General features: G+C 42.7%; 1 protein-coding gene across 1 annotated transcript in view; it reads right to left on the bottom strand.

Moving 5' to 3' along the window:
- Positions 1-13,333, bottom strand: part of RFT1 (RFT1 homolog) — an 871,244-nt gene that overhangs the window by 531,357 nt on the left and 326,554 nt on the right. Inside the window, exon 8 of the mRNA XM_044078176.1 lies at positions 2,211-2,261. Within this exon, the coding sequence (XP_043934111.1) occupies positions 2,211-2,261 (51 nt within the window). The remainder of the gene's footprint in view (positions 1-2,210; positions 2,262-13,333) is intronic.

The raw sequence follows: 13,333 nt of genomic DNA, 5'->3' as shown, positions 1-13,333 counted from the left end.
GAGTTTATCAGAGAACATACGCATAGGAACCCTCTTCCCCTTGGAAGGCTGACAATGCTGCCTAGGCACGAAACTCAGAAGGATAGTTCCTCTGAAATTTGGGTATGGGAAAAACAAAGATTTGTTTAAGATCCTGCATCCCTTTATCTTTTTCTTGTAGAATCTTAAACAAGTCAACAGCAGCCAAACCAAAGAGATTCTGATTGTCCAAAGGCTCATCTAGCAGCTTGGCCTGAATATCTTCAGGTAAAGCCTGGAGGCAAAGCCAAGAGTAACTCCTCATAAGTGAACCTGAAGCAGCAGCTCTAGAGGATGCATCATAACTACATTTGATGGAGTGATGGGTAACTGGAGAAGTGGAACTCAATAAAGAGAGGGCAGCAGTCTTACTTTCAGAGTCAGGAAGGTCAATCGGCCCCCACCCCAAGATGGGATAAGAGGGCCAAAACATACCTGGTCATATGAGTTTGATAATCAATGGCCCTGAAGGCCAGAGTGGCAGATGTGCACACTTTCTTCCCCAGTGTCTCCATAGCCACAGACTGTGTTTATCAGAAGGAAGATGTTTGGAAGAGGGTGAAAAGGTTAAATGGCTTGTTAGCAAAAAGACAGACCACCGCAGGGTCAAAGGAGGACATCTGCAAAGGTACTTAAAGGCCTCAGGCACCTTATAAAAATGGTCAGGCTTCTTAGGGGCCTGAGGTTGGGAATCAGGAGCCAAACAGGTGTCTCCAAATGCATCCAACAAGGCATTGAACACAGGGGGAAGAGCAAAACGTTTAGAAGATTCCATCTGCAACAGCTCACAATACCTCTTTTGAATATCAGAGACTTGTGAGCAATCCCATTTAAAATGCTCCATCATGCAAACAACTGTATCTCCAAAAGACAACTCCTGAAAGGAAAGTCAGGACTCAAGGAATCCTATTCCTCAGACTCACAGTCCAAAGGAGAGGTAACTTGTGAGAAGTACGCCAAAGATTCATCTCCTGAATCCACCTCTTCCTCTGAAGAATCAGACTCACTGTCTCTTCTGGCTAGAGTAGAAGACCAAGGAGAAGCAGGAACACAGGCCAACAGGTATTAAACAAGTTTTGAGTAAATCCTGCCTCTCCTTCTGAGGATCTTCAGCAATGGGAGGAACATGCTTAGTTTTCTGCTTGTTCTTATCTTGTGGGATGTCAGCTGTGACCAACCTAAGAGGTTCTGAACCATGCTTAGACTCAATAATGTACCAAGGACCTCTTCCCTAACCAGAATATTGGGAATTCCTCTAGGTCCTTTGGAAATGACTGGCTGTAGTTCCATGTCAATATCTTCAGTGGACATTAGCATTGCCTCAGAGGACATGCAAGAAGCCAGTTCCATAATGGCTTCTGACAGAATCATGGCAGAGGAAATTGGTGTTGGCACAGGATCGTCTTTGGGGTCTTCACATATCTTGAGAGAGAGATGTCCAGAGGAGGCTGGACAGCAGCAGAGTCAGACTGAGACTTCTCTGTCTTCTTTTTAAGAGACAACTATACCTTGGGGGTGGGCAGATTCAGCCATGGTATCCTAGGCCAGAAGTTTGTGATGTTGGCTGTTAAGATAAATGGATAAAGAAGATGGATAGCTGAAATGCATTTTGGGAACAAAAGCATGACAAATGGTACACTGGATATGATCAAGTGAAGTACCTAGGTGGAATAAACAGTTCTTGTGATGGTCTTTATTGGGAATCTGCCTCCCACACTGACATTTTCCCTTCCTGGATGATGTGAACCTTAAGTACATAAGTAAAGGAAGAAAAGGAAGGACCTCCATCCGGGCACTTATCTGCAAACGGCTTGGTAGAAACCAGCTCAGGGAAGGATGTTTAGACGTACATTCAACTGTAGCATTCAGACTGGCAGCAAAGAAGTTCTCAGTATGGAGTGTACATACATCACTTTTATGACCTATCCCTGTGCGGGGAGCATACATCTGAAGTATAATGCTGGGTGGATGCAAAGGTTTTGGTACACTGGCCGGACATTGGGCAATCCTTTGCAGGAGCTCTCACATGTTATGAATATTGCAACAGTGATAAGGAATGACATCTAGGCTTTGCCTGATTATTTTGAAGAAGGCTGCTGCAGCTTATCAATCCAAGGTGACTGTCACATTACTAACAGTATTAGGAAACACCTTCATTTTAAGTAATAAGAAATACTATAATAAACACTTACCCTGGTCACCAAAATTAAGCACATTCAAGAAGGTCATGACATATCGTTCCCCTAGGAGAAAACACAAACAGCATTATGCACAGCCAATGACTAAAATATACCACACTCTACTTTTATGTTTAGCAAACCATTCACCAGAACACTGTTGGTCCATGTTTATGAAGGTGTATGGACCACTAGGAAGGTCAACTAGTGGGACACAAGAAGAAGCGTCTGTCTGCCAGCTCTCTTATCCTTAGGGAGGGAAGAGTATTTGTTCTAGCATGACTTAGGTGGCTTCTGGAAGAGAATAGCACATGCTACAGCCTTAAAAGATCTGGTAAAGGAGAAGCGGGAATCAATGCCCAGTATACAGTGGTCAGGTATATGCCACAGCATGACTGGTGTCACTGTGTATGCTTTCCTCTAGCAAGGGGCTAAGACCGCCAGAAAATTATAATGGCTCCTGATCACCATCTATTTGATCAGAATCCCCGCACCCTGGTCCTTAAGCAAAGTAACCATAAGGTTCCCTCTCCCAAGAAGTTTTTGTTCCACTCGGTGAAGGACTACAGGTAAGGAGCTGACAGTTGCAGTCTGGGTGAGGGCAATGGGAAATGGGAGGACAGCTGAAGGCTCATGGTGGTTGGCTGGGGAATGAAAGGAGGTGTTGAAAAACAAAAGATATGTATTTACCATAATGTGAGATCTTCATTATCCATGTCCATCTATTTCAGTAATGGAGGTCTGATTGCCACAAATGGCACCTACTCAGCATCTGCACATTTCCTTAGGGCCAAGCTCTTCCTTAACTCCAATGATTTTCATTACTTCCCTCTCAATTCCAGACTGAGTTTGCTGTGTTCAGCATTGGACCTAAAGGAGCTACAGGAGTAAATGAACAATAATACATATTTGGTAACCCTAGCCTTAGGAAGGACTTAGGAGAGGTCAACAAGGTCTGTCAGGAATATGGCAGCATGGCAATATGGATAGAAAAAGGAGGGTGGGATTGTTGAAATATAGACAGATATGGATAATAAAGATCTATCATTACAGAAACTACATAACTTTGAAATCTTAGATTATCCAGTCCATCCACTTCAATACTGAAATACTAGGTCCCCACATAAGCATTTTGGGTAGCATCCTGACAGAATACCATGGAGTTTGTTAACCCAGAAGAAAGACCTGCACTAGAGATCACATCCAGCTTATAACGTCTTTCCAAAGAATGCAATGAAGTCTATGTCACATGAGATAAGAGCCTGTGTAGTGAAGAATCTTTGAAGAAGGCTGACTACAGGAATGTGCTTAATGCTTGGTAGGAGGATTTCATTACTAGAAGTATAGAAGAAGGTGAAGCAGTCTGCTAGCCATCTGGACAGTGCTGTTTTGACACTTTGACTCAGCTTGTTAGCAGCAAATGAAATGAATGATAACATTTTCTAGAGTCACTAATTCTTTGCTGGCAGAACCTCAGTTGTTTGTAAGCATCTAGGCAATGTAGTGTCACTCTCCTCTGTTGGAATATTGTGGATGGAACACTAGCAAATTGACAAGTTGATGATTGTCTCTGAAGCTACATTTGGAAGGAAGGATAGATTAGCTCGTAGGGAGACTATCCTTATGATAAAACAAATAAGGTCTACTTGAAAAAGTCTGCAGTTTCAAGACTTTCTTTACTGATACAACAGCCATCAGAAAGAGGGCCCATCATGAAAGGCATCTGAGTACAGCTGAACGGTCTGGTTCAAAGGGAGGACAGGTAAATTTTTCTAGAATGAAATTGAGATCCCATGAGAAGACAGGATCTTTAACTGGAGGTCAAAGTTCCTCATAAAACTTCGGCAAGGGAGGTAGAAAGGAATCCTTGATGAAGGCTCGATATGGCTGCTAGATGAGCTCTACCTGAAACCCACATCAAATACAAAACACAGAAAAAGAAGAACTGATGTCATAGGGGCTGTAAAGGGATCGAGTCTCCATTATGAGGCTCAGACTGAAAATATCTTCTTTTCACACTTATATATATATATATATATATTTTCCACATGGATGGCTTTTGTGGCATAGAAAGGCTCTGGACCATCCCTGAAGGTTATGTTTGGTCCCTAGGGGGTCATAACAGGAATTTGGAGAAATGGAGGTGAATGTCTGGATGAGGCTTGTTAGATTTCAGAGCAGAGATCTGAAAATGGATTCAGAAAAAACAAGGCATGGGGCCACAGCGGAGAGAACCACACTTCTCAAGGTCAAAAGAGAATTACTATGACTATTGTGGACCTGCATAACTTGGTTTTCTGGAGAAATTTTGTTATGAACAGTAAGGATGGAAAGGCATACAGAAGTTCTGCTGGCCAATGGTGGACTACAGCATCCTAAGGAACATGTCTCTGTGAAAGTATAAGTCACAGAAGTTGTACTTGGTACTGGTCAGGGACACAAAGATTGTAGCAAGGTTTCCTTCATCAACACAATATCATCTGCATAACAATGTGAGCACGGGCACAATCATGAGTCATCAGAATGCACCCACTAATGCACCCACTGAGCCTTTTCAGCAGGTAGACAGCTTGACTGGGGATGTACATTGCAATGAGAAAGAGTTGCAACAGCATTTCCCATTCCCAAGCCTCTCATGGCAGAAAGTAAGAGTCAGATATGAGAATATTGTGATTCCCCTTAATCTTGTGTGAGCTGTAAATGATGCCATGCACTTTGTAAAGAGGTTGTGGGGGTTGTGGTAAGACTGAAAAACAGGGCTCAGAACTGGTTATGACTGACCCCTAGGTGAAAGTGCAGAAACTTCCTGGAAGCCTTGACAATTTTTATGTGCAGATAGGTGTCCTGGATATCTACAGAGTACAACCAATTTCTCACCCACAAACAAAAATAGATAACTTACACAGCACCATCAGAAATTTGGTTTTCTGAGCTCATGGCAATTCAGAAATGGCTCTGAGGCGTTTGGTCTTTTTAGGAACTAAAAATAATTTGAGGCAAATCCCAGACCTTCTCTGGCCTGGTCTGGTCTGGTCTGGTGGGACCTCTTTGAGTCTCTCTTTTGTTGAAGATTGTTGCACTGCCTCCTTTGGATGTGATGGGATGTCTGGCACTGGATAAGATGTCAGCTTGGATGCCTCCAAAAAGGATGCCATACAGACTATGGTATATTATATCCTTCATCCACTTTTAATCCATGATGGCCAATCATGCTTGTTGTTGGGAATATGACCCTCGACTGCATCTAACATGGGATGGCCAGGCAAGTCCTCTGGGGTGCTGCTGCTGCTGCTTTCTAGGCGTAGAACGGAATAACACCTGATTTTGTGGACCAGCTCTGCCCTGATGGTGGCATCCATTCAAGAAGCCCTCACATCTATGGGAACTCTTTTATAAGCACTGTTTAAAAGTTTTTTTTTGTTGGGATTTCTGATATCATAAATGATGTGCCCCCTTTTGATTCATAAAGAAGTTTCACAGGGGGCACTGAATTTCACACCAACAGCTGAAATCAGTTTTCCTTCCTGCTCACTCTTAAGCACCATTTCCTTCATCTTAGGTCCATAAAGTGCTGACTCATCAGAAGGGGAACTGGCAAAGGATGCTTTAAAATTCTCCACAAATTCACAGAATCTGAGCCAGGTGTGTCATTTTATAGAATTGCCTGTCCCAGTGACTCTGGCTGCTCCACCAAATACATTGAGAATGAATCTCATGAACAGAGATGTAATGCTTTACATAACAGGCACCTGCAATTCAATCCAGCTCTGAACATGGCTGGCAGGCACCCTTTGCAGCTGTCTAGTCTCTTCCTCATAGAGGTCCATGAATGGGAAGTTTAAGACATGGAAGATGAAGCCTGCACAATTTGCACAGGTGAAGTGGAGTTTCAGTCTTGGGAGTATTTGGAGAGGTGTACCTGCTACTACTAATTTTATTTACTCCTTTTTTCTGTCCTACTTGTCTGGCCTTTTTTTTCTACATAAGGTAGAAACCCCATCAAAATCAATTTGTTTTTGTACTCTTGTAATCGTCTAAGACCAAAATGTTTGTAGATTTCACATGTCACTCAGGCAACAAGCCACAAACTCCTCCCTCACCCCAGGGCAAAATATCTGGCATCAGCTACCACACCAATCCCCCTCACCTAGCCCATCCACTGACCATACCACTAAACAAACAATAGTCAGCTGGATTGCAGTTAGGGTTTCATCTACGTGTGCTATATGGCTTACTGCCCCAGTTTTGAACACAGGTCTGGCAGGCTGCACAAAAAGCCCGACCTGCTTTTGAGAGAGGACAGTTGGCCTCAGGCTACTGTACTTACTACCCCTCCTGTCTAGTCCTCTAATGGACCTATTCCTGAGCCTGCACCACCAGAGCCAGACAGAAGTTTTCCTCTCTGCCATCAGGTCACCATTCTATTCCACAACATTTGAATTACTCACAACAGTGTTACCCAACAGAATTAATTCAGCTAGATAGAATTTAAAAATGAGGTCAAACCACAAACACATGAAACAATGCCGGGACTAAGCCAATGTACTATCATGGAAGAGGACTATCACAGTTCTGGCAAGTACTATACCCAAGTCATATCTGTGTAGTATTCTGAAGGAAAGGGAGATGCAGTGTCAAAGAAGCATTGTGAAACAAAGTACTTGGTTGCATATGAAGAGGAGCCTGCACTAATCAATATATGCAGTCTGCTAAAGACCACAGATCTCTTGCTACTTTCAGGAAAAAAAGCAATTTTACTGTCTCAGGACTGCATCAAATGATAGTGATGACACACAACACCTACAAACACCAAAAAGAAAGATTACAAAACATTCAAGTCATTATCTGACACAGGTTTTATCACAGTTATGGTAACAGGGGACCAAGAAATTATTCCAGCAAGCACAGGGTATCAAGGCATAGAATCAGTCTTGGCCAGGATGTCAGTCCATCACAGAATCTGTGCTGTACACACAAATATGTATACTGTTCGCATGTCTGTAATTTATCAGTATGTCTTTGAGATGTGAGAATAAATCACAGACCTTGTTGAAAGCCCAAATAAAAACAGAGGGGAGGTGCAGAGAAGGTGCGCCAACCAGGAACAAGACTGGGTAATCAAGAACTTTGAGGAAGCATTTTTTACTGCTGCACACTGTGCCAACCCCATTAGGCAGAATTCTATATGTACTCCAGTTACGATTTGTATTTCTCTTATCAGTGTTTATACTACAGAAATATTCATCAGCCAATAACTAATGTTTTCTTTACAGCTTAGCTGCTTGCCTTTACTCATTACTTTTTTCTGCGATACTGCTGTCTGTTATTTAGAAATGAGAATTAATATGAAACCAGAGTACTGTTTCAATGGCTTCTAAATCACCAGGCATTTAGACCTCCACTACTGGCATTCGGAAAGATGCAAGCTAAATGCAACCATTGCTACAACCCTAAATAACATTACCTATAAGTTATACTTCCTGTTAAATCATTATTTTTTTCAGGGGAATTCCCATATCTCACATGATGTTAAAAAAACCCCAACAAATCAGACTAAAATCAACTCTATTAAAAACAAAATCATCTTTAATGAGTGCTTTCATCCAAATTCATAGACTTCATCAGATAAAACGCTGGCACCATCACTGACATACTTTAAACAGCAGTGTCACAAAGATATGATCATGACCCTTTAGAAGTAATCTCACAATCAGTCGATTTACTTTAATAAAAAACACAAAGGGGAAACGTCTTCAAAAAACTTGTCATTTGCTACCATCTGCTGGCTAAAATAATAATTGCATTATTTTCAAATAAATACTCCACACTTCAATGACAGATACAGACTCTGACGATGCAAGTAAACAATGCAGGCAGCAATAACTCATTTTTGAATTGTGGAATGTCAAAATATTCTCAAACATTTTAATTGCAATAAACTTATTAGAATTACATACACATTTACAAACCATGCATCTGTCAGTGTGCAACTTCAACTGCCCCTGGAACTCTTTTTTTCTAAAATTCTACTACAGTCACTTACTTTCGATAATTACCTAGTCCAAAACAACAACTACATTTTTTTTAAATTCTAACAAGAAAAACTGTTTCAGTAAGGTACTTTTTTATTCTTTTTTTAATGCACATATATGGTTGTATAGACAGGAAGTTAGCTTTCTAAGGATATTTTGTATACAAATCTGTACATGTTTATGCATGATGTGGTTTGGCAAACTGGTAATGAATAGTAGTGCAAACTGGAGATAAATGTGTAGGGCATAAAAGCTATCAATAATGCCTGACTGGGTGGGCATTATCAGGGAAATAGATGCTGAGGGTTGTTATGAGGCCCAATGCTGTTGGCAAAGGGTAATCTTACTACACCTGGAAGGCTGTGAGTTCTTTGATATTTCACACCATGTCAGGTATTACTGCACTTGGAGAAAGAGACATCTATTATTTATTTATTTTTTTTTTGCTTGCTTGTTTTTTTTTATTGCTATATAAGAACATTCTTATATTTGTTGTGCTTTCTAGCCACTCAGAAAGATTACACCCATTTACATGTAGTCTACACCTTGTGGTAACATTTATGGATGCCTGTCAATATTTAAAGCTACAAGAATATCAGTAGGAAAACTAAAATTAGGAGGAAGATTATGCCTGTGTTGTCTGTTCACTCAGAACAGTGTACACTCAGTGTATACTTAGTGCAGGCGTTATTGAATCCTGGGTTTCATAGTTGCATAGTTTAGTACTAGGCTATCTGCCCTGGGGCATTTATAAGCCTAGCCATAGTGATGTGGCTTCCGCCACCCCATGTAATGGTACAAAAGTGTACAGAATAGATTTAGAATACTGTGCCTCTGTCTAGTAGTGACACAGTGAAGACCCCCTTACATAATAGAATTAGTTTACTGTGCCTCTGTCTAGTAGTGACACAGAGATGACCCCTGGGGTAAACCTACGATCTCCCATCCACTCGTCAAGATTTCTCTTGAAGAGAGTTAGTGAGGGGCACTGCCTAACATGAACTGGGATTCTGTTCCAGAGTATGGGAAGCCTCTGAGTTATGAATCTGTCCCTCCAGCATGTCCTATTCATATTTGTGCTGAGGTTTAAATCTTTAGCTCTCATGGTTCTGATGGATTTGGATTTTTTGAGGTGGAGCATGTCCATCAATTCCTGATTGGACATGGCCTTGTACGTTAGGCACAGATCACCTCTGAGTAGGCGGTATGCTACTGAATAGAGCTGGAGTTTCTTTAGTCTGGCAGCATATGACATATGTTGGAGACCCTTGATCCTCTTGGTGAGGTACTTTTGGGGTCTCTCTAGCTGTTGCAAGTGCCGGGTGAGGTACATACCAAATGGGGCATTGTACTCAATCATGGACCTGATAAGAGAGGAGTATAGGGGTACAATGACCTCCTTTGATCTGGATGTGAATCCCTTCATGATAAGGTGGGCAAGGTAGAAAGTCTTTCTAACCACTTTGGCAACATGGGTGTCAAATGAGAGGTCACTATCGACTTGGGTCCGCAGGTCTCTGATTACTTTTTCTGTACTCAGTGGGTTACTGTCTATGTGATCATTTGTGGGTACTTTGTTTTTCCCAAAGGGGATGACTATACATTTTTTGGCATTTAGTTTAAGGCCATGACTCCGGCATCAGTTGTCCGTTTCAGTGAGGCCTTTCTGTAGGATGTATATGTCAGCTGGTGTATCAACTATGGCGCCTAGTTTGCAGTCATCTGCGAACTTTGTCAGCCACAACTCTCCCATGTTTGCTTTCACATCTGAGAAATAAATGCCGAACAAGAGGGGTCCCAGGACAGAGCCCTGTGGGACACCACTTGTTACTGGCTTTGAGTCTGACATGGCTCCAGCAATTTTGACTTTATGGGTTCTATCCTTTAGCCAATTTGCAACCCATCTTGTGACATATGGATTTACATTTAAGCTGTTGAGCTTGTCTATGATGCCTGAGTGGGGTATTGTGTCGAAAGCTTTAGCCAAGTCCAGGTAGGCTGTATGGACTGCTTTGCCCTCATCAATGGCTCTAGTGACTGTTTCGAAAAAGTCAACCAGGTTCAAAAGGCAGGATCTGCCCTTTACAAAGCCGAACTGGGTGGGATCAAGTGTCTGTAAGTCTCCAATGTCTCTGTTTATGAGTTCCATAATGATTCTTTCCATAGCTTTGCAGACTGGTTAAGCTTATGGGGCGGTAGTTACCAGGGTTTGTAGAGGTGCCTCCTTTGTGGAGTGGGACTACTGTTGCTGTACGCCAGTGTTCAGGTACATATCCTGTAGTAAGGCTAAGGTTAAATAGAATTTTTATGTGCGGGTTTAGCTCCTCTTGGAGTTCACGTAGCATGCAACCCGGGATACCGTCAGCTCCCATTGATGCTGTGTTTTTAGCTTTGCTGAGGGCGGTTCTCACCTGGACATCTGAGATGACAGGGAGGTTACATTCAGCTGGGATAAGTATTTCTTCTTTTGGGGGTGAGGGAAGGTAGAAATTTGCATTGAACCTGTCTGCCAGAATGTTGGCAATATCTGTGGGTTCAGTGTATTTTTTGTCATTGTGAACTAACTCTGAACATATCTGAGGGTTTCCGCCCAGGTTTCTAACATAGCAGAAGAAGGCCTTGTGGTTATCTTTAGTGTCCATAGTGATTTTTCTCTCAAAGTTGGCCTTGGATGTTTTTATGAGAGAACGTAGCTTTCTACTAGTGCTGATCAGAGATGCCTTCTCTTTATGGGATTTTGCTCTATCGTGCAGTAGCTTCCTCCTTTTGTTATACAGTTTGTTTATGGCTGGGGTCCACCAGACAGGACGCTTGCCCTTTTTGGAGAGGGTCTTGGTTTTATTTGGGATTGCATGATCCATGCATTCTTGGAGAAGTCCGTAGAAAGCATTTGTGAAGGATTCTGCATTGTGGGATGTGGTTTCCACTGGTCCAGTGGGCTTAAAGGATACCATCTCAGTTTTGAGAAGTGTAAAGTCGGCTTTTGAGAAGTTTTTCACTGTAGTCTTTTGTGTTGGGGGTGGAGGTGGGATATGTATATCTAGGGTGATTAGTTTGTGGTCAGATCTCACTAGTGAGGGGTATACTTCCGGTGTGGAGCACTTTTTCCCCATGTTTGTGATGATCAGGTCTAGTATATTATCTCCCCTTGTGGGAGAGATGACTAGCTGTTCCAATGCATTTGAATTTATGAATTCCAGGAACCTTTGGGCTAGGGTGTTTGGGCTAGAATAATGCACCCAGTTTATGTTAGGGTAGTTGAAGTCTCCAAATATGATGGAGTTTGGAGAGACATTCATATCCTCCAATGTCTTCAGGAAGGCCGAATGGGGTTCCCGAGATTGGGAGGGTGGTCTGTAACATGCTACCAGTTGTATAGCAGTTTTGCCTACGGTTAGTTGCACCTGGATGGTCTCTGATGCTTCATGTGTTGCCACTAACCTGGAGGTGTGGGTGTCCTTGATGAATATGGACACTCCCCCTCCCTTTTTGGTTTGGCCCAAGTTTTGGGGCCGAAAAGCATGATACGCGGTATAGCCTGGTAGCGCTGGGGTGGTCTCAGGAGCCTTGAACCAGGTTTCAGTTACTGCACAGACATCGATGTTCTCCATACTGAGGAGTGCTTCGAGAGCCTGCATCTTGAGATTTAGACTTCTGGCGTTGAGCAGCATTACCCTTAATTTTTTTCCATTTTTGTTTTCTAAGTAGGTGGGTTTGTCTTTTGAGCCTTGCCTAAAAAAGGCACTACGGGGGTGGCAAGAGCCTTAGCCAATATCCGGAAGCCCAGTGGTGACAGATGCAAGCCGTCCCTTGCGAAGCAGCGTGGCTTGTCCAGCATGTCATCCCAAGCAGACAGACATTGGATCCCCCTAGAATGACACCAGTATTTGAGACAATTATTAAAGCTGATCATCTTGCCTTTGTATTGTGGCATCATTCTTGGTGAGGACAAGATGCTGCTCAGGGTCAGGGTCATACCAGCCTGGTTTACATAATCGGAGAGCTCCTCTATGTCTCTTTTCATGTAGTCCAGGGAGGTACGTCTCAGGTCATTCACGCCGGCATGGACAATGACGGAGTCATATTTGTACTTGCTTTGGAGTGACCTGAGTGCGTGTGTTATGTGGCGGATCCTACCTCCCGATAGGCAGCTCACCGTTACCCTCTCCTTGTTCAGCCTGGTAAGCGGAACGTCAGTGTGTCTGACTATAGAGTCACCTATTACTAGTGTATCAGGCATGGTGTTTGGCCTTAAGGGCTGTGATTGTTTGACACACTGATTTATTGAAGTATGTGTTGCATGTGTTATGTTTTGAGGTGGTGGATTTTTGGGTGTCTGCTTTGGGAGCCTCTGTTGTTTTGGTAAGTTTTTGTTAGAGCCTCCAGTATGTCTTTGTGTTATTATGTGTTTGGTTTGCAGTTGTGGTAGGTCTATGTGGGACTGGGTTTGCTGTGTGTGTGGTTACCTTCTCCTGTCTGGTCTTGCCAGTCCTGAGTTGAGAGAGTTCAGCCTCCAGTTTGGCTATATAGTTGCATCTCTCACATGTATTTGTGTTTGTTGGGAGGAGGAGAGGGTTGTCTGTGTACATGAGACAATTGTAGCATTGTCTCAAGATTCCCAGATTAACCAGCTGAACCGGAGAGGATGCTAGTAATCTACCACTCGACATGCTAGAATATTATAAGGGAGTGCTGTGCCTTTAAGGGAAGTGGGTACTCACAGGGGTGGTAGGTGGATGTAGTGCTTACTTTAGTTAGAGAGTGCTTACTTGGAAGAGAGGTTTTGAGAACAAGTGCTAGGCTTATAATAAAGCGAGTAGACTGATTATTATAAGAGTAGAGCTTTCTTAAGGGAAAATTTGAAGAGCAGACTTGCCGGAGCCAGAAAAAGTTTAACCTTGTTTAGCCGGTGCTGCGCTATGCGTACAATCGTGCAAAGCTGCGCAAACGTGGATTTCAAACAGGGAACTTCAAAAGAGCTAGAAATGGTCCAAAACAACCAATTACTACAAGCTCTTGTGCTGAGGTCACTCCTTCAGGGACAGATAGGCTGCTCAAGGCTCCCCACTCCCACTGGTGAGCAAAGAAACTTCCTTCTATCCAAGT

Source organism: Protopterus annectens, chromosome 7.part0 (genome assembly GCF_019279795.1).
Source record: "Protopterus annectens isolate FY-2018-M chromosome 7.part0, PAN1.0, whole genome shotgun sequence".
Classification (NCBI taxonomy): Eukaryota; Metazoa; Chordata; order Ceratodontiformes; family Protopteridae; genus Protopterus; species Protopterus annectens.
The sequence above is the reverse complement of the archived record's forward strand: the minus strand, read 5'-3'. Positions and strand labels throughout refer to the sequence as shown.